Source organism: Episyrphus balteatus, chromosome 3 (assembly GCF_945859705.1).
Source record: "Episyrphus balteatus chromosome 3, idEpiBalt1.1, whole genome shotgun sequence".
Lineage (NCBI taxonomy): Eukaryota > Metazoa > Arthropoda > Insecta > Diptera > Syrphidae > Episyrphus > Episyrphus balteatus.
In genome coordinates this window covers 100,033,731-100,060,613 of record NC_079136.1, presented here as the reverse complement: position 1 = coordinate 100,060,613, position 26,883 = coordinate 100,033,731, and the positions used below count along the sequence as shown (strand labels likewise).

General features: G+C 29.7%; 1 protein-coding gene across 3 annotated transcripts; it reads left to right on the top strand.

The window, feature by feature from the left end:
• The first annotated feature begins 5,546 nt into the window (after window positions 1-5,546).
• On the top strand, window positions 5,547-26,629 carry LOC129914820 (glycine receptor subunit alpha-2). 3 transcript variants are annotated; one of them, XM_055994233.1, is made up of 6 exons: window positions 5,547-5,668; window positions 5,728-5,977; window positions 24,893-24,968; window positions 25,043-25,497; window positions 25,560-26,152; window positions 26,324-26,629. In XM_055994233.1, exons 3-6 carry the CDS (start codon window positions 24,895-24,897, stop codon window positions 26,582-26,584), a joined length of 1,383 nt encoding a protein of 460 aa, XP_055850208.1. In that variant the 5' UTR covers window positions 5,547-5,668; window positions 5,728-5,977; window positions 24,893-24,894; the 3' UTR covers window positions 26,585-26,629. The 3 variants fall into 3 exon arrangements, with proteins under 3 accessions (XP_055850208.1, XP_055850209.1, XP_055850207.1); XM_055994234.1 differs by lacking the exon at window positions 5,728-5,977 and having other exon boundaries at window positions 5,577-5,727; XM_055994232.1 differs by having other exon boundaries at window positions 5,577-5,977.
• Window positions 26,630-26,883: the final 254 nt, after the last annotated feature.

The window sequence follows — 26,883 nt, the reverse complement described above, 5'->3', positions numbered from 1 at the left end:
GTTTCTAGAGCTGGTTGGAGTCTATAAAACATACATTCTAACCATACATAGCAGGAAAAAGGATGAACTTTGTATATCGTTCTCTTTATTTGGAACAGAAGTTCTAGTTTATGAATTTCAAATCTGGGGTTTAAGACTCAAGCCGAAGGAAAAATATACATAATAACTAAAATGACTTAAAAGTTGTAACTCGTATCAATATAGGTATGAACATATTTCAGATACTTACATACATACATATTTTTTAAGTAGCTATAGCTATTCTATACTTTGGGTCTTCCTAGCGGCCTTGAAAATTGTCCATAAGGTTTTTTAATTTTTTTTTTTTAAGGCAACAATAAATCTAGATAACTGATACATCTGTACTAATTTTAGCAAAGTTTAATTTTCTTAAAAACGATTCTTTGGATTTTGATAAAAAAGTTCATGATGATTATTCTTTTCTCTTTACAATTAAGAGCTCTAGATGGCGCTACTACTTACCAGTCCGTTTAACATTTCTTTTCAAAAAGTAAATTTTCAACGCCGCAAAAGTAGTATAACTTCAAAAATTATTTAAGATTCAATTGAATAATAAATTTTGAGCTATTACACCCACAAACTCAAAAGTGGTTTGCTCAGTAGGGTGTGTTAGTATGAATTTTTTTAAAAATCTTGTATGAAACATAAAAATAAATCATATTCGCTATTGGATGAACCAATTTTATTCAAAACCACGAGTAACCATCATATTTTTCATCGTTTCTTTAATTTGAATACAAATTTTCAAAAAAAGACTAAACTAAAAAAACAACTAAACTATAAATAATTAATTTAACCATTAAAAATAAATCCACCAAATTTGAGTTTTTTAAAAATTATTTTCTGTTTAAATAGCGATTTATATTAAATGGAGATTTGAATGGATTGTGACTAAATGTAATTTGAAAACAATCAAATACAGTAAGAGAGTGGTAAATATAATAGTTCTGTGGTAGTGTCCGACCATTTTTTATTAGTTCTCAACTATTCTCACAATAAAATAACTGCTGTACTCTTATCCTTATATAAACTTGAAGTACCAATAGGAAAATTAAATCGAATATTGACAAAAACGACTAAAAAAAAATATTCTTCTTTAAACCTTCGTTTATTCAAATAGCAAATAAATTTTTATTTCTATTCCTAGTCTTCCAATATTAATACTATAAAGTGCATCATCAAATTTATTTACATAAAGTCACAAGATCACAATATTGAATGCCAATTTTTTTTTTAATTGTTTGGCCCTGTGCAAGCCGACAAGGTCAAATAGTGTGCAAGTATACTAAACATCTTATAAGCAGGTAGAAAGGACCTTCGCGGCTATACAACAATGAAATCTAAAATAAGAACTTGCTCCATGCGTTGTCATTCTACTTCAAATGCAATCGATGCATAATAAGACCGCGATAATAATATTATGCATCCTTTACGTTGCAAAATTTGCCACTAATAGTTGTTCCCCTAAGATTTAAATAATAATAAAAAAAAAAAGATCGACGATGACGTTCTTGGATCTAATTTTAAAGATTCTTTTTCTATGTTCTACAAGGACCACTCGAAGTTCCAATCAATAGTGCTGAGAATTGTTAAACAAGGTGCTGCTTGTGCTGCGCCTATGCATGCGCTACATAATATGATGGTGTTCCCCAGAGATAAAAAACCCGTCATCACATCGTTAGTTAAGTTTTTCCGATTGCCCATACATCTTTATACAGACAGACTATACATACATTATGGACCTATACCGCTTTGTATTTTGCTGCAAAATGTGTAACTTTTGTGTTCTAGTCCAAGTCCTTTGCTCAAGTACCAATAATAAGGAGGTTAGTTTGAAAGAAATGTCAGGGTACCTATAGACTGCAATGTCATGTGTGTATTATGTGACACAATTAGGATACAATGGTATGATGGGAATGCGCTAAAATATGTTAAAATAGCTTTTCAATGACTTTTAATATAGTTTTTATCAAAAGAGAAAGTACAGACACAGGTATTTGTTTTTCTTTTCTTACTGTTGCTATACTTTTTTACTATAACTTACAAAAGCTTTGCTCGGGTTTATTGTTTGGATATCTTAATAATAATTAACTCGTTTGTTCTTTTGGAGCATGCACATTGCATATGTCCTACGATATTTTTTTTTAATTAATCTTATTTCAAATTTTTATACAACATACAAAAGCATCTTGAAAATCGAATCTTCCAGTTACTATTACATGTTTTATTGCGAATTGAGTACTAAGCTTAGCTTAGTAAGATTTTACACGGTGAACGAATCAAACGATGGCTAAGTATAAACAAAAGTATGGATTTCTTTGATATTGTTTCTTCCTAAACTTCTAAGTTTTTGACCCTCAAATAACAAACAATTACTCAAAATAAATAAAACCAATCGTTTGTTGTTGTGTTTAGTGTAAAATATCTACTGAGCTTCGTCCTAAATTACCAATTAAACACGGCTACTATGTGTGCTGTTTGTTTTGTGTGCTTCAGGTCGAAAAGTAACCCATAAAATTCCTATTGTTCATACCGTTTCGTTCATGTTTATGGAAATAATCTGGTAAATCGAAGATAGTATCTATATTTGAGGCACTGATAGCAGGAGTGGCGTATTTCTTATTCGATTTTTATTGGTATTTCATCACTTTCACGAAGAATAACACACAGTCGACTCCCTCTATGGCGAATTTTCACGGGACACGAGAATTGCTTCGAGTTAGATGGAAATTCGACTTAGATGCAGATAGACTTATAGGAAGTCGACTGTATTTTCTTTAAACAAAGAAGTGGTACACTGCCCATAATTTCGTAAAGGCCCTAACTACATTTTTCATTCTACTGAGTTTTAAAGGGAAACATTAAATCCAAAACCACCATTTTCATGAAAAAATGAAACAAATTTAAAAAATATTTGAAATTTTCTGACTTATTTAAAGACCTACAGCCATATTTATTAGATTTGCTTAATTGGCTCTCAAAGGTTGTTTAGTTTAGCTTGCTTAAATATTTAATTCGTCTTTAAGCAACGTTGCTTTAATTTGTATTTATAATCGAATTCCCACAGATGATTAACTAAACGATAGTTGTGTCAAAAAATGAGGGGAAATTAACTAATCTAATACAAAATACTACTACATTTTAGAAACATCACGTGGTTTTGACATTTTGTAAGTATGTATTTGTAAACAAATATTCTTAAATTTGACTGCAAACAAAAACACTGATTAGGTCGTTGACGATGATTCTTTAATTTCAATTTAAAATTCAAGCTCCTTTTAAGGAATTATTTCATTTAAAAACAAAATGTCTTCACATCAAAACCCTAGATAAATTAATAGCATAAAACTGAGCTTACTATCTAAGTAATAATTCATATGTGGTCAAATCATTCTTAAAATAGCTCTAAGCAAGCTCTAAACGTGGTGAACGGCGGCGTTTAAGTTAAGCAATCGTTAAGCAACGTTGCTTAAATGTGTAAATTCTTTATAAATACACATTTTGTACTTAAGAGTTATTTAGAGGTGGTTTTAAGTTAAACAACCTTTAAGATTCTTTTATAAATATGGCTGCTAGGCTTTAAAAATAAATGTGAATAAATCAGTGACAATGCCCTTACTCCAATAAATATGACGATTATTTAATATATAACACATATGTAAGTATATGTAATATATATTCAAATAAATAACTCAAACTTAAATTGTTTGAAATACTTGTTTTTACATAGGTACCTTTAACTGCCTAACCTCTTATAAACGACATTTCCCCCTGTAAACTTCGGCTCCCATTCATTATTAGAATGAACTTTAACATTTCTACGATAATCCCAAACAAAAAGTTTATCCAAGTTGTATATTCCAATGACTGGTTGAACAGTACTAAAAAAATAACACGTCTACGCCCGAGTTGCCCCAACTTAAAAAGCGTTGAAAATCATTAGTAAAGGTCTCTAAAAAATATTTGATCTTGATGGACGAACAAATAGAATAATACATAATGGTTGAACCAAAACGCAAATTCTTAAATTCTGGCTTTAATTTTATTTCGTTCAATCTTCATGTACATAAATCATTTTTGTTTTTTTTACTTGCTCTATAGGGCAAGTATTGGTTTCGTGTCGAAAAAAAATTTGAGATTTTAATCAAAACCAACATTACGATGATGGAGAATTCCAAAAAAGTGGGTCTCGCAATTCCGTCCGTGCGTCTGTGCGTCCATCTGTACACATTTCCACAGCCTAAACGGGTGGACGGATTTTCTTCAAATTTGGTACAGATGATTTTTATGGAATTCTGAAAGTTAGTTTTTTTTTTTTGTTTTTTTATATCTCTATTAGAAAGTGTACTTCCCATACAAATTTTTCAATTCAAACCAAATAACTCGAAAACGGATTTAACGATTTTGATTAAACTTTGCAGACGTAATATTCAAAGCAATTGCAATAAAACTGCATTTTTATTTTTTTCAAAAAAAAGTCAAATAAAAAAATGCTTTTTTTTTCATTTTTTAACAAATTTTTTCTTAAATGTCGGCTCTTCCCCAACATCAAAAAAATTTCTTTAAATTTATAAATCTTAAAATCTACAAGTAAACTAACATAAAAGTGCTTTGAACTGCAAGAGCAAGTACGTGCGACCCCAGTCGTGCACTTTATTTTTTGTTTTGTTTTGTTTTAAATCATTACAACTATTCTAATCTAGTATTTTTAAATTGGAGCCACGCATCTTCCGACTATAGTCGACATCGATTGCGCAACACATGGTCTTTACGTCTCAATTCATTTTCTAAGCTTTAAGAAAATTTGTTTCGCTATTTTTTATCATAAAAGTACTAAATGCAGTTGTTGAAGTCTTTGTATGGTAAATATTTGCACAAGAAAATTACATATGAGTGTCTAAAAAAGTTATATAAAGGACATCATTTATTTCACTGTTTAAAAGGCATACCTATAAGCATTTTAACAAGAAGTCTCAATCATTTTCAAATGGTATTGTTTTCTTATATTTAATAAAAAACTATATTAATTTTATTAACTTCGTAAATTGAAAATTATAAAAATATAACTTCACCATTAACTATGTATAAAATGACTTGTGTACAGTTAAATTTGATATGGACAAATTTAAGTATAGTATGTTTTTTTTTTAAATATTTCTTTTAAATCATCCCATTATGACATTTTTAAACCATCCCTCACTGGTTGATTTCGAAAAGCTGACAAATTCTAAAGAAACATTGTTATTCTATTGAACTGAACTTTAACCATTGCCTGCTAGAAGCTTTAACCAAAACACTTCCAAAATTCTAATGACATCACAAATTTATTGTAGCTGCGCTGTAGTTACAACTCACAAGTTAGTTACAATGACAAGCCATCACACAGCTCATCCGTGATCCGACATCATAACTGCAAACTGTCTCTGTCATATTTTTGAAAGCCAAATTAAAAGCTTTCATTGCACCTGATTTCAAATCCTCACTCACACATAGACTGTTAAGAATTTTACTATGCACCCAAAATACTCGCCTTGCATCTATTTAAGATCACAACGAATTTACATCCGTTGCAGTTTAAAATGTATGTTCATTTGGATTAGTTCGTTTGGATATGTCATCGCGGTTACACGGATATTCTTCCACCATCGTTAGACATTGTGGAAAGGATTAATTTGAATCTAATTGATTAGTGTTTTTCTTTTTTAGGTAAAAAGATATAAATGGAAATGATTTAATTTATGAGAAGCAGAATTTTATGTGTTTCATTATAAAAAAAAATTAAATTATCGAGTGCATCTCTTCGAAACCAAGTGAAAAGTTCAAAAAAGAAGTTATTGTATTATAATTTTAAACGGAGTTTAAATGAAAGTGCGAGTAGAAACATCTATTCTGTTTAATGAGCTAACACATTTTGGATTAAAATTTAGATAAGCAGACCAGCGTTTGAATGAATTCGGTGAGCAAACAGGAATTGAAAATAAAAAATCTTATATCTAAAGCTAAGATCACAGCAGAGGTTTTCTTTCATTTGAATCTTTAATTTGATTTTCACTTTCTTTATTCTAAAATCCTACTTTTGAAATAAAAAATATATTTTTTGAACTATAATTTATTTACGGCAAACCGTTTTTTTTTTTTATTTTTCATTAACCTTTTGACCGATTTCAATGAATCTTTTTTGTACAAAACTTTTTTGAAACCCTAATTTAAAAAGTTAAAAAATCAAAAATTACAATTTTGAATTAAAAACAAGAAAAAAAAATGTTTTAAAAACAGTAATAAATTTTTTTTTGAAATTTCGTTAAATGGGTGGATTAGTTTTTTCTTCAGAACGGCATACATTTTTTTTGATACATTTTTATTTTTAGGTTTAAAAAAAAAAATATTTTATTTAAAAAACTGCTAAACTGTTTATTGTACCTACAAGAAATCAAATGGCATACTATAATTGGAAATTAAAACTATTTTGATACGTGTTTTCGTTTTTTTTACAGAACAATTTTGTATGGTTAAAAAAACATTGCTTAGGTATAATGAATGATAAAATTAAATTAAATGCTTTGCTATAAGAACTCAAACATTCTAACTAAGAGAAAGTACGTGCGACCCAGTCGTTCATTTTATTTCATATTTAAATAAAATATATATAAATTAACATTTCGAAATTCTACCGAGCCTTAACTGTTTAATCAATTTAAACTTCAATAGCAAATACGCTGGATTTTCATTTCATATATGTGTCAAATATTTGAAAAAAAAAATTAAATTAAGAAATTTTTCAGTTATACTATGCTCGAAATATTATGCTCATGGCTCAACTTAAGGGCTCTCAGAATTTGGTAACTTGTTTAATGTTTATACTAAATCCTTACGTTTTTATATTAAACACATTTCTTGTAAAATTTCGAAAAATCTCTACTTTAAAACAATATTTCACTCCCATATTTCTAAATTGGTTTTTGTATTTTAAAAATGTTTCACTAAAACATTGGTCAATAATTATTAAGAACAGTTTCAAAACATTTTTATTTCGTTCGCCATTCAGCTACAAATAAGCTAACAGTTCGAAGTTTTGATAAAACTCAATTCGTGGTCTGTTGTCTGTATGTCGGTTTGTTTGTCTGTAAAACAAGCCACAGCCTTATAAGTTTGATTGATTGTAACTAATTTGCTTTAGAGAACCCGGCCGTACGGCTCCGACTTTGATGATCTTATTTTTCAAAAGTATGAAATCAAAAATACTTTGACCCCTATAGATTAAACATTGCCTCTGTTGGCATTTTGTTTATTTAAATTTAAATTAAAATCTTTTTTTAAATTTCATAAAATGAAAAGACTAGATTATTTAAGAAAAAATATGGAAGTGAGGTACAATTTTCTTTCTTTTAATCTAGCGATTTTCGCACAAAGTGACTTCAAACATACAAAATATTTGAACAAAACCGCAAGATATACATTTTTAGAGCTTATTCCTAAAATCGAGTAAATTAAATAAAGTGGTTTTAAAAACTGGTCCTTAAAATCAGAATTAAAAAAAAAAACTAATAACAAAAATTCTTTGTAAAATATTAATCAGTCATAATTTTTCAGTCATATTCATTGTTAATAAAATTCGGAAAAGAAAAAGATAATAAATCTATTACAGTTAATAAGAAAAACATAAAAATTAATTCCCTTGAAAACAAAATTTTTGTATTGAAATACATTTTTGATTTTCTGTAAAACTTGGACAAACTAGAACTTCAACTTCCCAATTTTTTCAAAATTGTCATGTCCCATCACTGACATTTTGTATGCCTTATAAAACTTAACACGAGAAATCCTAAAAGTAAAAAAAAATTAATGGGTGTTTTCATAAACGTCTACCCAACTTAGGCCTGCGTTAGACGTTATCATAAAGTCAGATCTGCGATCATACTAACTTAGTGCAACTGCAGTTACAAGTCATTATGTTATCAACGTGTCGGGCAGATTGAGCAGCCAAAATTTGATGGCTGCAAAACTCACGAAGAAATTTATTTGGCCCTTGATGCAAATTATCGAAGAAAAAACATTTTCATTAGGGTGGTTAAATTAAATTAACAAATTATTTTTTAATTGAAAAAAGAATTGATTTTCACTACAGAGAAAGTTTTCAAACAATCGTTTGTTTTTTATGATTTTTGCTGTCTTTTCCCTTAACTGGCTTTATCTTTGTCAAACTACGTCTGATTTGTAAGATTTTTTTTTACAACCAAACAAAAATTTATTACAGTTTAAGTTTGTTCCAAAACTTTTTTTTCTGCGGACAACCGTTTCTCCGCAATTTTGCATCACAGTCAATTTTTTCGTTTTTTAAGTTTCTTTTTTCACTTTCATATCATTTTATTCAAAAAAATACGCAAATCAGTATTAATTTTTTCACTTACGGATATGTGTGTGTGTGATGTGAATTTATCAGTTATGAATGATCCATTTGAGAGTTATTTAAATAGCTATAGAAATAGAAAGAAAACGGTTTAAGGTTTTTTAAAACAAAAAAAGGTTACGCATACACCATAGTGAACCAGTTGAAAAAGCGGAAATAGAGCATGTGTGAATGTGTGTAGCTACGCATATTTCTGTATGAGTGTGTATGTATCTAACAGTGCGTCTTTGTTGTTGTCTTTGCAATAGGTATGTTTGTGTGTGTGTAGGTACATACATACCCATGTACGTAGGGAAGACGGGACACTGAGGACTTGCTTTTTCAAACAATAAAAAGTCGGCAGCAAAAACTTTGTTATGTTATTTCAATTGAATTTGTGTGCTGAGCGTTACTCATCACCATTTTAGCTTTAAAGTAACAAAAACTAATCTTCAATGAAAATACGGAAACAATATTTATTTTCCGTAATATGTTGCTTATTTGTATAAAATCTAAATATGAAGTCGCAAACTCGATTTTGTTGTTGTTGTTCATTATGTTGTGTAAAATTTTGAAATATCATAAATTTGTTTCCAATATCTTAGAGAAAAACTAATTTTAAAAGTTATGTTGTGTGCCTACTAAAATTTTCAAATATCATAAATTTCTTTTTTCAATATTGCCGACTTTTCACGAGTCGATCTTAGCCGCACGATATGTCGGTCGACTAGGATTGTTCTATGCGGATTGTCACTTTAGTTGCCTGCGACTTACGTTCACACAAGTCGAAAAGCTTCGCCGCACGGCAAATATCGACTTGTGAAAAGTTAGAGAAAAATCTAATTTTTAAAAAATAAATAAATTTGCTCTACCATAAAATATGGCGTTTTGAAATATGAAAAAAAAAATTGATAATAAAAACAATAAATTCGTACCTCAAAAGAAAAAAAGAACTCTTTAAATGAAATCGAGCTCAAAAAAAAATATGATGTTTAATTTATTTTATGCATTTTTAGAAAAAAAAACTCAAAAAACTAATTTTGTATGGGTAAATAATTTTTTCAAAAAAAAAATGTTTTAAATAAAGGTCATATGCCAATTTGTAGAAACTATTAATCAACACCAAAAACCAAAATTTCAACAAAATTCAATGTCTCATTTTTGAAAATTCGATTTTTCAAAAAAAAAAGTTTTTTTTTAAATCCGAAAATTATTTTTTTCAAAATTTAATTTTTGATTAATATAAAAATTATATAAGTGATATTCTTTAATGGCGTTTTCGAATGGCTCTCCGGAAGCGTCCGGAATCATTCAGAAGCCTTCATAAAAAATTTCGTTGAAATTAATGTCGTTTTCGATTGGTTTCACTCAAGAATTGACTCATTCTGAAATCGAATGGAACAGGTCAAATAGCTTCCAATTTTTTTATTTGTCTGAAATTTCAATTGCCAAATATTTGCATAATTTTTTGTTCTTACTAACCAAAGTTATGATGTAAGAGTTGGAAAATTATGAATTATTATTCGAAGAAAATGGCAATTTATCCATTAATGTATCCATTTTTGATTTGTAATTAATTTAAATTTCAAAAAACAATAAATTGTTGAATGAAAAAGAAAAAAAAAAACTGATTGAGTGTTTTTATTTTGACATTTGAGTGAATTCTGATTTCAATTCTGTTTTGAAATCAAGAAGAGAATTTTTATTCTAAGAAGCGTTCTGTTTGCCAAACTCGGGCGAATAAAACACTTTCAGAAGGCTTCTGAATGATTCCGTACGCTTCCGGAGAGCCAATCGAAAACGCCATAAGCAAATAGATTGAAAATCAGATTTGAAAAAAAAAACTGTTCTATGGCATGTACCGTTAATAACGATTTTTGAAAAAAAAACTTTTTAGATGAAAAGATACATAGATATTGTCTTAGAACTATTACTTGCATTTTTTTTATCAAAACCGTAGGAGCCGTTTTTGAGAAAGTAAAACTTTTCCAAAAATTGTTATATGACAGGTACCGTTATTTTTGGTCAAAAATTTAATTAAATATATATATTTTAAAACTAAAGTGAATAAAAATTTACCGCGTGAATCTTTCACATTACCCGCCGATAGGTTTTACACCGCTTCAAAATTAATTTTGCTTTCGAAAAAAAACACACACAATTGTAAGCAATTTGATTTATTTCAGTTGTATGAAAAATACCGTTTGTTTTTGGTCCTAAAAAAATTCAATTTCTTTTCTAGGAATCTATTCGCATTTTCACAAAAATGGCGGATTTCGCAAGAGAAAGAATTCAGAATTTTTAATTCATTGTTTTTCTATATAAAGAAATCAGCCTTTCTATAAACATATATATTTTGTTTATTCCTTTTGTGTTCCAAACATTCCCGTAGTAAAGGTTTAACATAATATTTCAAAAGCAAAATTATTGAACGCAGAGCGGAAAGAGCAAACTCGAAATATACATTTTTATGTCCATGTTTTCATGTCTAAGATATTTCATTAAAATCGTTTGATATACAGGGTGTCCCAAAAGTTAACGTCGAAACGAAAACGGTACAAAGGGTAGGTGGTGACAGTTATCAGAAAAATAATAAAAAAAATCGCAGCCATATATTTTGTGAGTTATGGTCATTCGAAAAAAAATCGAAAAAAATGGTCACCCTGTGACGGTTTTTCATGTGCCGTGACTACAAATCTTAATTTTTCTCATTTTTACTTGCGATATAGGTACTATAGGGCAAGTTTAGGATTCGTAAAAAAAATCGAACTCGAGATAACAATTTTACATGACATTACGATGATGGAGAATGCCAAAAAAGTGGGTCCGGCAATTCTGTCTGTCTGTCTGTCTGTCTGTCTGTCTGTCCGTCTGTCTCTATCTGGAGCTGCAGCCTAAACGAGTGAAGTGATTTTCTTCAAACTTGGTAGTTAGCAGTTTTTGGTGATTCCCTAGAGGGGAAATTGAAATTTTTTTTTTATGACCAAAACTAACGGTACCTGCCATATAACGGAAATAGAAAAGTTAATTTTTTTCAAAAACGGCTCTAACGATTTTGATTAAAATTTTTGTGTGTAATACTACACATAAGGGCCAACTTTTTAAATAAAAAAAATATTTTTTGTACCGTTATTAACGGTACCTGTCATAGAACGGTTTTTTTCGTTTCTGAATATCTCGTACAAAATTAACCCGATTTAAATGAAAATTTTTATACAAAAGTGTGTTAGTTAAGATAATATTAAAATTTTAGAAAATTTTCAAAAAACGCATTTTTGGTTTTTTAAAAAATATTTCAAAATTTTTTTTTGAAAAATCAATTTTTTGAAAACGGATCAATGAAAAATTTTGAAATTTAGTTTTTATGTGTAAATTAATTATTTCTTCAAAATGGCATACCAACTTTTTTTTTGAAAAATGTTAAAAAAATTTTATATATAAAAAATTATTTTTTTAAAAAACGGCTCCTACAATTTTCAAAATTTTTTTTCTAAAAATACCTTTTTATACGAGAAATAAAATGGCATATTTGTTTTTTTTTTTTAAGATATTTTAAAACGGAGTTTTATTAATTATAAAAACAGATTTAATTTTTTTATACTACTTATGAAATTTCTTCAAAATATCGAATTTTAAATTTCTTGAATAAAAAGCTTTAACATTATAGTTACTTTAAGCATAAGAGCAAGTACGTGCGACCCCAGTCGTGCAATTTATTTTCTTTTGTTACGGAACCTTGAATAACCCTTCCAAATGCATTCAAAAATTTTAACTCAGCTACATTAGTGTAAAAGCATAATATTCCTTTTTTGCCCAACTACATACTAAAAATCTTTGCATGACTCTAATTCAATGAACCGTAGTGTAAAAAAATGCACTACTATGTTTCGGCAAGTTACCTTAAAAGTTGGTGTGTTCAATTCTCTTTTCAAAATGATATAACATTGTTGAGAACATTCCATAAATAACCGAGATACAAATTTTTTTCTTACGAAATCCGATAGATAATTTTTCCATATTATTTAAGTTTTGTACCCTTTCAGAACCTTTCAGAATACAAAAACTTAAAACTTATTTTTCTGATAACTGTCACCACCTACCCTATCTACCGTTTTCGTTTCGACGTTAACTTTTGGGATACCCTGTATAGTGAAACGATATTCAAAAATGAAAATTTTAAAGTTTAATAAAATAGGTGTGTTTTTTTGTTTATCTATATAGATTTTGTGCAAAAAAACGACATCGAGATTTTTGAAATCAAAACAATTTACGTGTTAAATACAACAAAAACTTTATCTGTATAGATTTTTGAAAAATCCAGATAATTATCCAGATTTTACTTTCTCTCGATAAAAACAGTAGTGTTAAGGTAGTTTAATTGTTGTGTTCATATAGAAATATCTGAAAATATTAACAAAAAAAAAAAGCGGAGAAAACGAGGTTTGAAAAAAACTCTCATAGAAAAAAATAATCAAAAATTTGTTTGACATGGTTGCATTGAAATGTTAATATCTCAAGATATACGCAATGCACTTAAAAAAAATCAAAAAAAAAATTCAATATGGCTACCTTCAAACGCTTATAACACAAGAACGACGCAACTAATGTTAATGGTCATGGTCTTAAAATGTAGCTAGGAATATACAGATCATTTTTGTTTTTTTGTAAAAAAAAATTTTTTTGTATCCAACATGGATGCCATGGCCATATGAAAATTTTTGTTTGCATCCAACATGGATGTAATGGCCTTCCCACTTCGGAGTTAAAATAAAAAAAAAACAAAAGCAACATTTTTGACAGACAGCAGCTGCCAAAGTATATGTACAGTGGTGCCAAATGTTTGCATGTCTCTTCAAGAAGTTCTGATGCGGTTTTTAACAAGTTTTGAATTTCAATATCACCAACGTCGATTATTAAATTATCATTTGTTGTTGATAAGTTGTTAATATTGGTGGAATTTGCAGACATCCTTCTTTATTCTATTTCCTTTTATATGAGTAGATACTTTTTAATATGACTTTTGATAAAATAAAAATTAAATAAATCTTAGATTAGGTAATTGTAATTTGTTTTAAATTTTTTTTAGCTCAAGAAGAGTGTTTATTTTGTTTTGACTACTTTTAACTAAAGTACGGGGTAATTCACTAGAATACTTGTGTAGCTAGATACACAAGAGATGTTCGTTTGTATTCTTATAACAAATGATCGGGAGGTCCAATCGACTTCATCCTTTTTTCCATGCTCTTTCTATATTTGTTAGAGGCAAGCTTATGTAAAAAAAATCAAAAATAATTCTTTTCAGAAAAACAATGCAGTGATATTTTTTTAACTGGAAAGTTAACTCACTTTAGATTTTTAAACTCGAGAGTTGAAAAACAAAGAGTGTAAGCTTTTCATAGAAATTAACTTTAACGGATTTGATTGCAATTTGGTACAGATGATTTTTTCTACTTTCCAAGATTCATTTATTTTAAACATATCCATTAGAGTTAATACCTCCCAAATACCATTGAAAAATTGCAATTTTCTCAGATGCACCATCGAAACGGTCTTTTGGGTGACGGTGGTTGCGTGAACGGTGCGTGGTCATCAGACCTTCAACAATTTCAAAGTTGCCGTGGATGATCTTGACTCAAAGGATTTAATACGTAGAGACCAAAGTGAATTTAACTTTTTAAATTTTTTTTTAGAAAAAGGTCTCATATTTGGATTATTTTCGTATACCTCGTTAAAAGCTACACAGATTTTATGAAAAATGTAGTATGTTATGTGTATTCAAAATTTCCCAAAAAAAAAATGGGATCTAACCAAATCTTATATTTACAATGTAGCTTATATATAATACTGCATCAAATGCATTATTTAGACTTCAGTTCCGTGAAATTATTTTCATAATTACAGATTTATTTTCAAGAAAAAAAAAGTATGTTTTTATAATTTAATTAATTACCGTTTAAAATGATCTTTTCACAAAAAACCAAGGATGCCAGTTTACTTCTTGTATAAAAAGGAATTTTTAGAAAAAATTTTTCGAAAATCGTTAGAGCCGTTTTTTAAAAAAATAATTTTTTATATATAAAAATTTTCTTACATTTTTCAAAAAAAAAGTTGGTATGCTATTTTGAAGAAATAATTTATTTACGCATAAAAACGAAATTTCAAAAATTTTCATAAACCCGTTTTCAAAAAATTGATTTTTCAAAAAAAAAAAAAATTGAAATATTTTTTAAAAATTCAAAAATGAGTTTTTTGAAAATTTTCTAAAATTTTAATATTACCTTTATTTAAACGCTTTTGTATAAAAATTTTCGTTGAAATCGGGAAATTCATAAATCAAAAAAACCGTTCTATGACAGGTACCGTTAATAACGGTAAAAAAAATATTTTTTTTATTTCAAAAGTTGGCTCTTATGTGAAATATTACACTCAAAAATTTTAATCAAAATCGTTAGAGCCGTTTTTGAAAAAAATTAACTTTTCTGTTTCCGTTATATGACAGGTACCGTTAGTTTTGGTCCTAAAAAAAAAATTCAATTTGTCCTCTAAGGAATCACCCAAAACTGTTAACTACCAAGTTTGAACAAAATCACTCGAATAGTTTAGGCTGTAGCTCGAGGTACATACAGACAGACAGACAGACAGACAGACGGACAGACAGACAGAATTGCCGGACCCACTTTTTTGGCTTTCTCCATCATCGTAATGTCATGTAAAATTGTTATCTCGAGTTAAATTTTTTTTCGAATCCTAAACTTGCCCTAAAGTACCTATATCACAAGTTAAAAAAGGTTTAATAAAAAAAGTGGTATTCGAAAGAGTAACGATACCTTTAGTATCACAATTCTGTTATCAAAATATTTTACTTTAAAGATTCCTTATAAGTTCAGACAAATTGTATTCAGACTCCATATAAAAATGCAAAATTCTTTTGCAATTATATTTTGTGATTTTCCTAAAATCTCTAATTACAAAAATTAATGGCACTTTTCTTTCGTTTTGTTTGAAAGTTACATGAAGACATTTGATATAATCTTAAAAATTACTTTGAGTAAGTGTAACGCACTCGAGCATTTTAAAAAATCCATAAATTCAAAAATTCCAACTTGAATAGCAAAATATATTGGCAAATTTAAAATAAAAAATGGCGTTTTTATTTGAATTATAAGGGAAGAAATACAACCACAAAATAATAAAATAATGTATCTTTTTCAGAATTTTGTTCGTTCAAAAAGTAATTATTTGTATGGACAGTCTTTTGAGCGGAAACTATACGTCGTAAGAAAAACTCACATTTTCGGATAGTTTTTTATTTTATTTAAAAATTTTGTTTAAAAAATAAATTTTTAATGGCTTTTTTGAAACATTGACTTGTCGATTAACAATTTCATTTGAATGGCTTACCATTTCTTGTTTTACTTGAAATTTGCATAAATAAAAAATTAATGTTTTTTTATATTTTTTGTATTTTAAAAGCAGATTTTATATTTTTTAATTTCCTTACTAACATCAATTAAAATTATTATTTTATGAAATCTTAAACTTTTAACAAGACGTGCATTCGAGTCGTGCATTTCATTATTAGAAGCACATATAGGTATGTAACTAAACTAGTCAACATAAGATAGTAAGTTTCATCTTGACACAAAAAAAATCGCTGATACCAAGATATAAGTGCGTTGTAATCTCTAAAGTACTTTCACAATTAAAAAATGGTTTCATTGTTCACAAACCAAAACTTTTCTTCTACGACCTTCGAACCTGAAAAGTTTTATACATTAATATAACAATTTCCTCTATACCGAATGGATGAGTTATTGGTTACTGGAAAAGTTCTTCAAGTCCATTTTATTATTATGTATTACTTTACCTTTTTTTTAATTAAAGTTTAAATAAATAAAAAAAAAACTATTTGAAAATGTATACTTTGTGAAAAAAATGAAAAAAAAAATAATAAATGCAGAACTTTTTCTTGTTGAAATGCCAAGGATTCAGATTTTTTTTACGATTTTGAAAAGTTTTATACATTTGTTTATACTTTTCCTTATTATTATAAGCACATATCATTATTTCAACATAAGATAGTAGATATAATTTTGCCACAAAAAAAAACATCACCAAGATCCACGGCGTTGTAACCTCGAAAGTATTACAATATCTAAAAAAATTGGTTTCATTGTTCACAAATCACAACTTTTCTCCTATACGACCCTGAAAAGTTGTATACATTATTTGTATATTAGTTTCCTTTATCCAGAATGGATGAGTTATTGATTCCCGGGCAGATAGAACCAGTGCATTTCATTATTATACATTAACATTACCTTAATTCTCTAAAAAGTATTATAAACATAGCTTTAAACATAAAAAAAAACATTTGAATAATGTATACATTTTGTGAACAAATTAAAAAAAGAATAGGTTATAACTTATAAGTGCAAAACTTTTTCTTGTTGGGATGGTAAATGGCAATATTTAAAAGGGTTCATTTTTTTAAAATTATATTATATTATAGTATTTATACAACCATAAAGTAGTTCACTATTTCATGATCTCAACAAGGCTTTAGTAGAACATCAGAAAATCAAATTGAAAAAAATGTGTATCCAAAATATACAAACCTACTTACATACCAAAATCAACCTTAAATGTTTTAACAGGAAGGAATTCAGTTTTTGTCCATGGTCGTCTGCATCCCGAATCATGGGATTATTCTCGGCAATTATCTTGCTATTGTTTATTGCTTTTATATGGGGTTTATTATGTGCAACGAACAAAAATAAAAGTATTTTTTAAAGGCTCTTAAAGCAAACTTTCACTGAATTCAATAGAAGAAATGTAAAACTGAAAAAAAAAAAAATCTTGTGGAACTTGCACTAACAACCATTCCAGTTTATACGTTTTTATTAATTAGTTCAGGTTTTAAGAGTAGGTACATATTTTTTAGTAAGGTTTTAAATCAGCCAAATAAAAGTGTTGACTTATACTCCAAACATGATTTAAGAGTAAATATTTAATTTTTTTTTTTTAATTTTCCAAAAATATAAAAATCAAAATGAAAAATATCCGATACCATTACGATAAAGTTTTTAGTGTTTCGTCTTATGTTGTCAGTACATTCAAATTATCACTGAAAACCTTTTCATACGACGGAACAGTTCTTCAATTTGCTATTTCCATTCATCGGTCATGCTTACAGGAACGAATATATTTTATAAATATGTACAGATGTGTTTTTTTGGTAGCTCAGTGCTCAGTCAAATTTTACGCGATAATCAACAACAAGGGACTCCTAAGGATAAAAAAAAGTTTTTTATTTTTTCTAAAGTTATACATTTTTGACCCTTCAACAATAAAGGATTATTTATAAATAAATAAAACTTGTTGTTTACAGCATAAAATGTATCAGTCAGGGACAATTTTCTATCGTTTAAGATTTAGAAGCAATTTTCTCACAAATTGACTTGAACATAAAAAAAATATTTGAACAGAACTACAAAACTACATTTTTGAGACGACTGGGTAGTACTACTTGCTTGTAGTAGTAAAAATATCAAATAAAATAAAATGCATTTGAGATTAAAAAAAAATATTTATGGCAAGTAAAAAATTTGCATTAAAATAAAGTATTAATTGCAACGGAAAAATATTCGAATTAAACAAAAATTTTTACTCCGACTTAAAAAAAAAATTTTATTGCAAATGAAAAACAAATTGCATTTAATGTTGCAAAAAAATATCTGCATTATAAGAAACTCAATATTTTTTTTTTAGTTAAGACCTTTGCTAAAAAAAATAAAATACATAATGTAGAAACAAAAAAAAAATAGTGTCGAAAATAAAAAGAAAAATGTAATGCTCTTAAGAATTGATTTTTTAGTAATAGGCAGTAATGAGCTTCTATCTAATTTCTTAATATCTTTTATGTTGGTGAAAAAATGTTAAGAAATATTTTTTTTAATCGTTAAGATAAGATTTTTTTTTTAATAATCAAATCAAAATTCTAAGATATATTTCTTTCAATCACCAAAACTCCTTACCCCACCAAGTTTATAGAAAATCTTTCAGTGGTTCAGGAGTTGAGGCCCCCATTTTTGTCCAATATGTATTTACTTCATCCACTCAAAGTCGTTTTTGATTGTTATATACATTTTTTACTTGTTCTAATAGGGCAAAGATTGGTTTCGTGTCATAAAAAAAATTTCGAGGTTTTAAACAAAACTAACATTACGATGATGGAGAAGTTCAAAAAAGTTGGTTTCGTCATGACATCCGTCGCGTCGGTCTGTGCATCGCGTCGGTGCGTCAATCTATACATGAAGCAGCAGCCTAAACGGGTGGACGCATTTTCTTGAAATTTGGTACAAGTGAGTTTTTCGTATTTCACCCAGAACTTTTACCTCCCATACAAATGTTTCGATCTATTGCATTGTTCATTTGGTATGAGTAATGGTGCAAAGCTATTTTTACGAAACTGTATTTAAATTTTTTCTCAAAAAATTCGGATAGTGAAATGGCGTTGCCACTTTTTGCAAAAACGGACATTCTGGTTATTTTCGTATATTTCGTTGAAAGTTATACCATTTTATTTAAAGTTTACATATAGATATTTATTATCATTTTAAATGATTTTGTGTATTAAAATTAAAAAAAAAATTGTAACATTTAACATTTTTTTTCTGATATCTTACCTAATCGATGAAGTTCCAAGGATAAGCTAATGTTTATGCACTTTGAACTAAGAGTAAGTTAAGTATCTACGTGCGTGAACCATAAGAGCAAGTACGTGCTATCCAGTCGTTCATTTTATTTAAGAATCCTAACATATCTATAGAATTTTATCGAATGAAAAAATTAAGTTGAATTTTCATTTTGTTGGTAAAAATTGAAAGCTGACAACCTTTAAACTAAGAACTAATAAAATACTTTTTACTACTCATACTCAATGAATGCCTGAAATGTCAAGTTTGAATATAAATGACCTTCTTACATGTATCTAAAGATATTAATCAACTGAAGCCCATGAATATTTTTTTCTTAGATAACCCGGCATATGAATAAGAGCTGATCTATTCTATGAGCGTAATAATAAGTAAAATTTGTCTTTATGATTTTTCTTAAGAAATGCTAGAGTGAAATACTTAAGCAATTTATTTCTACTCTTGATCGTTTTAAAGAGATTATGGAAATCAGGATAAATTAAAGATGCATTTGTATCGTAATGCAAATTAACTCGCACGAGTATGATTAAGCAATTTAATACAGGTACTTATAACAATATTGTGTTTAAGTTGGTTTGGCTTTTAAATTACTACTACACTAAACTATTTTATTCTCTTTTTCATTTTTTTTAGACGGAATCACCGAATAAATATTTATAGATATTAAATGTAGTGTAGCTTAAACATCGATAGTTTAATCGATTAATCGATAGTTTGAAACTATCGGGACTATCGATAGTCTGGAGAAAACATCGATAGTCGGTCTTACCCAAGTAGACGTATCTATAGACACAATTAGGAATGCCATTTCACCAAGTTTGTAAGAACAGTTATGTTTGTCTATCAAGGGGCACGGTAGTGCCCAGCCAAGTTCTCTAGCAACTTTGGCACTACACCCTTATTTACAGGAAACAACTCAGGCCATTTTCGACCCCCCTCTAACTTCCACACCAAAGATGCTAGAAATTTCAAACTCACTACATTTGTTGAGCTCGTAAAAACCAAACTCCTCACAAAATTTCAGCCTCCTACGATGAGTAGTTTCTGAGATATAGGGCTTCAAAAATCGCAAAAACCGTAACTGACTCACTGACTCACTGACAGATCATCAAAATTATGGAGAACTTCCCGATATCGTAGAAACTTGAAATTTTACACGGTGATAGGACTTGTGGTGTATACAAAGGAAAAAATCGAAAATTTGAGATTTTCAATTCAGGGGGCGTGGCATCCGCCCATTTCCGCTGAATTTTCATCATATATTATAGAGCACTTCTGATTATCGTAGAATCTTGAAATTTGGTAGAATAGTAGAGCTGGTAGTTAATACAAAGGAAAAAATTTAAAACTTGAGAATTTCAGCCAGGGGGCGTGGCAACCGCCCATTTCCGCTGAATTTTCATAAATTATTATAGAGCACTTCTGAATGTCGTAGAATCTTGAAATTTGGTAGAATAGTAGAGCTGGTAGTTAATACAAAGGAAAAAATTTAAAACTTGAGAATTTCAGCCAGGGGGCGTGGCAACCGCCCATTTCCGCTGAATTTTCATAAATTATTATAGAGCACTTCTGATTGTCGTAGAATCTTGAAATTTGGTAGAATGGTAGAGCTGGTAGTTTATACAAAGGAAAAAATTTTTAATTTGAGAATTTCAGCCAGGGGGCGTGGCAACCGGCATTCCCGCTGAATTTTCATAAATTATTATAGAGCACTTCTGATTGTCGTAGAATCTTGAAATTTGGTAGAATGGTAGAGCTGGTAGTTTATACAAAGGAAAAAATTTAAAATTTGAGAATTTCAGCCAGGGGGCGTGGCAACCGCCCATTTCTGCTGAATTTTCATAAATTATTATAGAGCACTTCTGACTGTCGTAGAATCTTGAAATTTGGTAGAATGGTAGAGCTGGTAGTTTATACAAAGGAAAAAATTTTAAATTTGAGAATTTCAGCCAGGGGGCGTGGCAACCGGCATTCCCGCTGAATTTTCATAAATTATTATAGAGCACTTCTGATTGTCGTAGAATCTTGAAATTTGGTAGAATGGTAGAGCTGGTAGTTTATACAAAGGAAAAAATTTAAAATTTGAGAATTTCAGCCAGGGGGCGTGGCAACCGCCCATTTCCGCTGAATTTTCATAAATTATTATAGAGCACTTCTGACTGTCGTAGAATCTTGAAATTTGGTAGAATGGTGGAGCTGGTAGTTTACACAAAGGAAAAAATTTAAAGTTTGAGAATTTCAGGCAGGGGGCGTGGCAACCACCCATTTTCACTGAATTTTCATCAAATATAGAGATTTTATATTCTACAGCCATACCTTGCAAAAAGTAGTGAAATCACAACAAAAACATTACTGTTAAAAAAAGAGCCAAGTTCTTTTATGTTGAAATTATGCTGGCACAAAAAGTACTGAGATGTAAAAGTGTACCAAGTTCTAAAGTTTGGGTTCAAATTCGTATCAATAAAATTTTGATTGTTTACTTGGCAATTTTTGAAATAACTTTAAAAATCGATAATTAAGAAAAATTGTCAAGAGAACAATCAAAATTTTATTGATACGAATTTGAACCCAAACTTTAGAACTTGGTACACTTTTACATCTCAGTACTTTTTGTGCCAGCATAATTTCAACATAAAAGAACTTGGCTCTTTTTTTAACAGTAATGTTTTTGTTGTGATTTTGAATAACAACAACAACAATCTATAGTTTTCACCAGAGAAGATTCATTAAGAGGATCAAAAACCGAACTGTCAAAACGCTATTGCCTATAAGCTCCAAGCTGTGGTGAATCACCTCATTATTGTTAGTTATACCTCTTATACGAGGGATTACTATAAAACTGACAAGTTTTCAAGGCAATCTAAAGAGTGCTGAAGGACGAAATGTTCTGAATTCACTGAATAATTCAGTTAACCAGAGATTCAAACTGTTCCCTTACGAACAAAACCAGCTGTACCGGCAAGTGAAACTAGTACTTCTGATGGCAGTCTTTTAAACGATTTAATTTTTCTACGTAGTCAGCAACGCCATCATGTCACAACACCAGTTAGTGATTCAATAATTGACCTACGCACACAGGGGCCTACTATATGGGAGAGGTGTCCAAAAGTCCATTTTTTAAATTATAACTTTTACGTTTTTTTTGTTTTATTTCATAAGTATATGTTCTTCCCTATCTATTTCTAAGCTTTATATCATCAATTAAGCACAACAGCTGAAAAAGTGAAGCATCAAAGTGCAAAGTTTGATACCATTGATTTCATCCAGTTTTAGTGGTTAATCATGGATTTAATTTTTTTTCTTCGTATTAAGTGAAAATAAAAATAACTAAAATTTATCAGCTATGGGCCAAGGTTAGTGAAGTTCACTGAAGTGTTTTTTTAAATCATACTTTATAAAATATCAGAGATATTTGAGGCTAAAGTTGGAGGTCTTTTTTCGAGAAATTATCGATTTTCTTGGAAATGCGCAAGGTTCTTTTTAAACTATTGCCTGTTTATAATGCATAGGGGTACTCTTAACATAAAACTGAACTCAAAAGTAAAAGCCTCCTGCGCATTTCCAAGAAAATCGATAATTTCTCGAAAAAAGACCTCCAACTTTAGCCTCAAATATCATTTTGTAAAGGCACTACATAAGACTATCGATTGTTTATCGATTAATCGATTGTTTTTTGGAAAACTATCGATACTATCGGATTCTTCAACTATCGATGTTTAAGGTACACTAATTAAATGGAGTATAGTTAAAGATATAGTGGACAAAGTAAAAAAAAATACTAATCAAGGTAGGTAAAGTCTTCCAGCGCTATCCTTTATCAAAGTCTGTTGAGGAGCTATCTCAAAAATTTTGTTTGGCGAAAATCCTTGTATCAAACCCTTCTTTGCGTGCCTGGTAGTAATGATCGTCAGATCATCACAATTACTTTATCTTATGGGAAAACTGGCGACTTCTTAATCAACTAACTATTTGTGCATATCGTCCGCTTTCTTACTACAATTTCGTTTTTTGGAAAAGTCTCAAGAAAATCAGATACGAAAGCGTTTTCTTTAAAATAACGTACCTTATTAATTTGTTTAAAACTTGTTTCGACTTTCATTCATTTTATATGTTTGGTTTTCAGAAAAACTAGGGTTACTATGTGAATCCCTATGCACTCTTTCTTCGCTTCTAGTGGGATGTTTATCGTACAATGCCTTCACTCACTACACACCATCACTCCACTTATTCTTCTTATTCCTATTAAAGAGGTCCTTAAAGAAATAAAATTATGTTCGTAGTTATCGAGTAAAGGATCATTTGATTTTTACAAACTTTTTTGCATTGCATTAATGTTTTTTAATTTTTTTTCTTTCTGGATGAGAACAGAAGATTATATTAAGTAAACAACGAGGAGACACTACATGTGTCTGAGATTTACTAAAGCTTAAACTAATTTTTTGAATTAGGTATCTTAAATGATTTTGTTTGAGGTTATTAAACCTACCTTTTTTCTGTAACCAGTGGCGTACGTTGAGTCGCCGGGGCCCCGGGGTAAGACTAAATTTTGGGGCCGCTTTGATATTTGGGAGCCCCTTAGTTAAAAAAAAATTACGTATACGCCATAGGTTTTTTTTTGTATGGCTTATTTATTTTTAGGTTTATTTTAATGTTTTAATATGTTCGTAATGCACTTTCCTATACTTTCTTAAAATGTCTCTCATAAAAGTAGTAGGTAAACACTTGTACTAGGGACCCCCAAAATTAAATATTTAGAGACCCCTAAAATAAAAATTAGTTTAGCTTAGAATTGATAGTTCTCTGTTCTGAAGTAATAAATACATATTTTATTTTCCATCATATGACATATTTTTTTTATTTTGGGGCCCCTGAAAAATTATTTTTAGAGCCTCAAAATTAAGTGCTAAGAGGCCCCTAAAATATAATATAATTTTTTTGGAGCCAAGAATTAATAGGTATTGGGGCCTCTGTTCTGAAGTAATATTTGGAATGCCACCAATAACTTAATGTTTTTATTTTGGGCCCTGATGTATTTATGTTGGGGCCCCTGAATTTATATTTAATTTTCCATTTGATTGTTTTGAACCACTTTTGAAGATCCTCAAATAATATTTTTTTGCTTTTTTGGGGCCCCTAATGTATTATTTGTGGTTGCAAAGATTTTTCAAGTAATATTTTTTGGGGCCCTAAGATAAAATTATAATTTTTCTTTTAAAAAAGCAGTTTATTTCCTTTTGGGGCCCCTGGGGTAACTTTTTTTAAAATCAATATACATATATTGTGTGGCTACCAATGCATTATACATTACACTAATTTGTCTCCCTGGTTACTTCGTAACTCAATTTATGCTAACAGTTTTTTTCCCTGCATTGTCTCCAGTGGGGCCCTGGGGTCGGTCGAGGGCCCCGGGGCACAGCCCCGCTTGCCCCAAGGGAGTGTACGCCCCTGTCTGTAACCACAGAACAGCCTCACAACATTTATAATAGCTAAAACGAAGGTTTTTGAAATTTCTTTCTTTTTTAACTTAACCAAATAATTTAAGAGCTTTTAAGCTTTAAATTGTTATGAATTTACCCAAAAATACGGCTTTTTAAGAAATCGCCCAAGAAAGTTCAATTGAGATAGGTCTATTGAAACATTACCCTCGTATCCTCAAGGGCTACCATAGAAATTATACTTCTAGCAATAACATCGAATTAAATTCGACTTTGACTTTTTAAATCAAATGTTGCCCTAATTTCTTCCTTTTTTTCATTTATTGTTGCAGTGATGATGGATCCCCGACTTTTCCTTTTAGTTATCATATCGATATGTCAACAAAAAACCATTTCTGCCGAATATCAGTAAGTGTTATTAAACATTGCAAACCAACTTTGTCCTTATTATCTTTGAAATTTGTTTTTATTTTTATAAACAGGCAAAGTTTGGCTTTTACGGACATCCTGCCAGAGGACACAAAACGTTATGATAAAATGAGACCGCCCAAAAAAGATGGTCAGGCAACAATAGTTTTCTTTCACGTTACCGTTATGGGTTTAGATTCCATAGATGAAAACTCTATGACATACGTTGCCGATGTCTTTTTCGCTCAAACATGGAAAGATCATCGATTAAGACTTCCCGAGAACATGACTACCGAATATCGTTTGCTGGAAGTTGATTGGCTTAAAAATATGTGGCGTCCTGATTCTTTCTTTAAGAACGCTAAATCTGTCACTTTTCAAACAATGACAATTCCTAATCATTATATGTGGTTGTATAGAGATAAAACAATTCTGTATATGGTCAAGTTGACGCTGAAATTATCTTGCATCATGAATTTCGCTATATATCCTCATGATACACAAGAATGTAAGCTGCAAATGGAAAGCTGTAAGTGTAGAGTTGTATATTTGAAAAATCAAGTTTTTTAAACAATTTTCTTTACATTTAAGTATCTCACACAACAGATGATATGATCTTCCAATGGGATCCAACAACTCCGCTTGTAGTGGACGAAAATATCGAGCTTCCGCAAGTAGCGCTCATACATAACGTAACAGCTGATTGTACGCAAGTCTACTCGACAGGCAATTTCACCTGCTTAGAGGTTATATTCACACTTAAGCGTCGTTTAGTGTACTATGTTTTTAATACATATATTCCAACTTGTATGATTGTCATAATGTCGTGGGTATCGTTTTGGATCAAACCAGAAGCAGCTCCAGCCCGAGTGACATTGGGTGTTACATCATTGCTAACACTTTCAACACAACATGCGAAATCGCAAGCTTCCCTACCGCCTGTCTCGTATTTAAAGGCTGTAGATGCATTCATGTCCGTTTGTACGGTTTTCGTGTTCATGGCTCTAATGGAATATTGCTTAATAAATATAGTTTTAAGTGATACTCCAATACCAAAGCCTATTGCCTATCCACCCAAACCAGTTCCGGAAGCAGCACCAAAGAAAGAAGAACCACCACCACGCCCCAAAGACGAAAAGATCGAGAAAATTGAAAAGATATTTGATGAAATGACAAAACGAAAAGTGAGTCATTATGGCTTTTAAAGCTTGAATCAATCTTGTGTTCCCACCTAAGGTTAATTTTATACTATATAAGCTTTAACGAATATTATATCATACTATACTGAGTGCAGAAATTTAAATGCAGTATTTTCTTAATATATAATATAATAAATTTATTTTCTGTATTTATAGTCCGTTAATGTTCGTCGTATCCCTCGCCCCGATACATCCGATGGACCCTGGATTCCTCGACAGGAGAGTCGCATTATATTAACACCGGGTATCATTGCACCTCCCCCACCACCGCCACCAGAAGAAAAGCCAAAGCTTACTCCACAACAAGAACGGCTCAAACGCGCCATCTACATTGATCGAACTGCAAGGGTACTATTTCCAGCATTATTTGCTTTTCTCAATATAACCTATTGGATAGTATTTTATGAATACTTATAAGCTCAAAAAACAGCGCATAAATATATTAAGGCAATAATAAATGTTAAATAATTATAAATTAACGAAGCTTTTTGTTATATATCGTTGATTGATGTTAAAAGCAAAGTTTCAGAAACAAATGTAGAATTCTGGTAAATATAATCTGATGACAAATATAACTGTTGAAAAGAACCCCAAAAACGGGATATAAAAGTGTAACAAGCTCTAAGGTTTGTTTTTAAATTTGTATCAATCAAATTTGAATGGATTTTAAAATAAACAATTTAGTTCTTTTAAAACCCGTTACATTTTTAAACAAA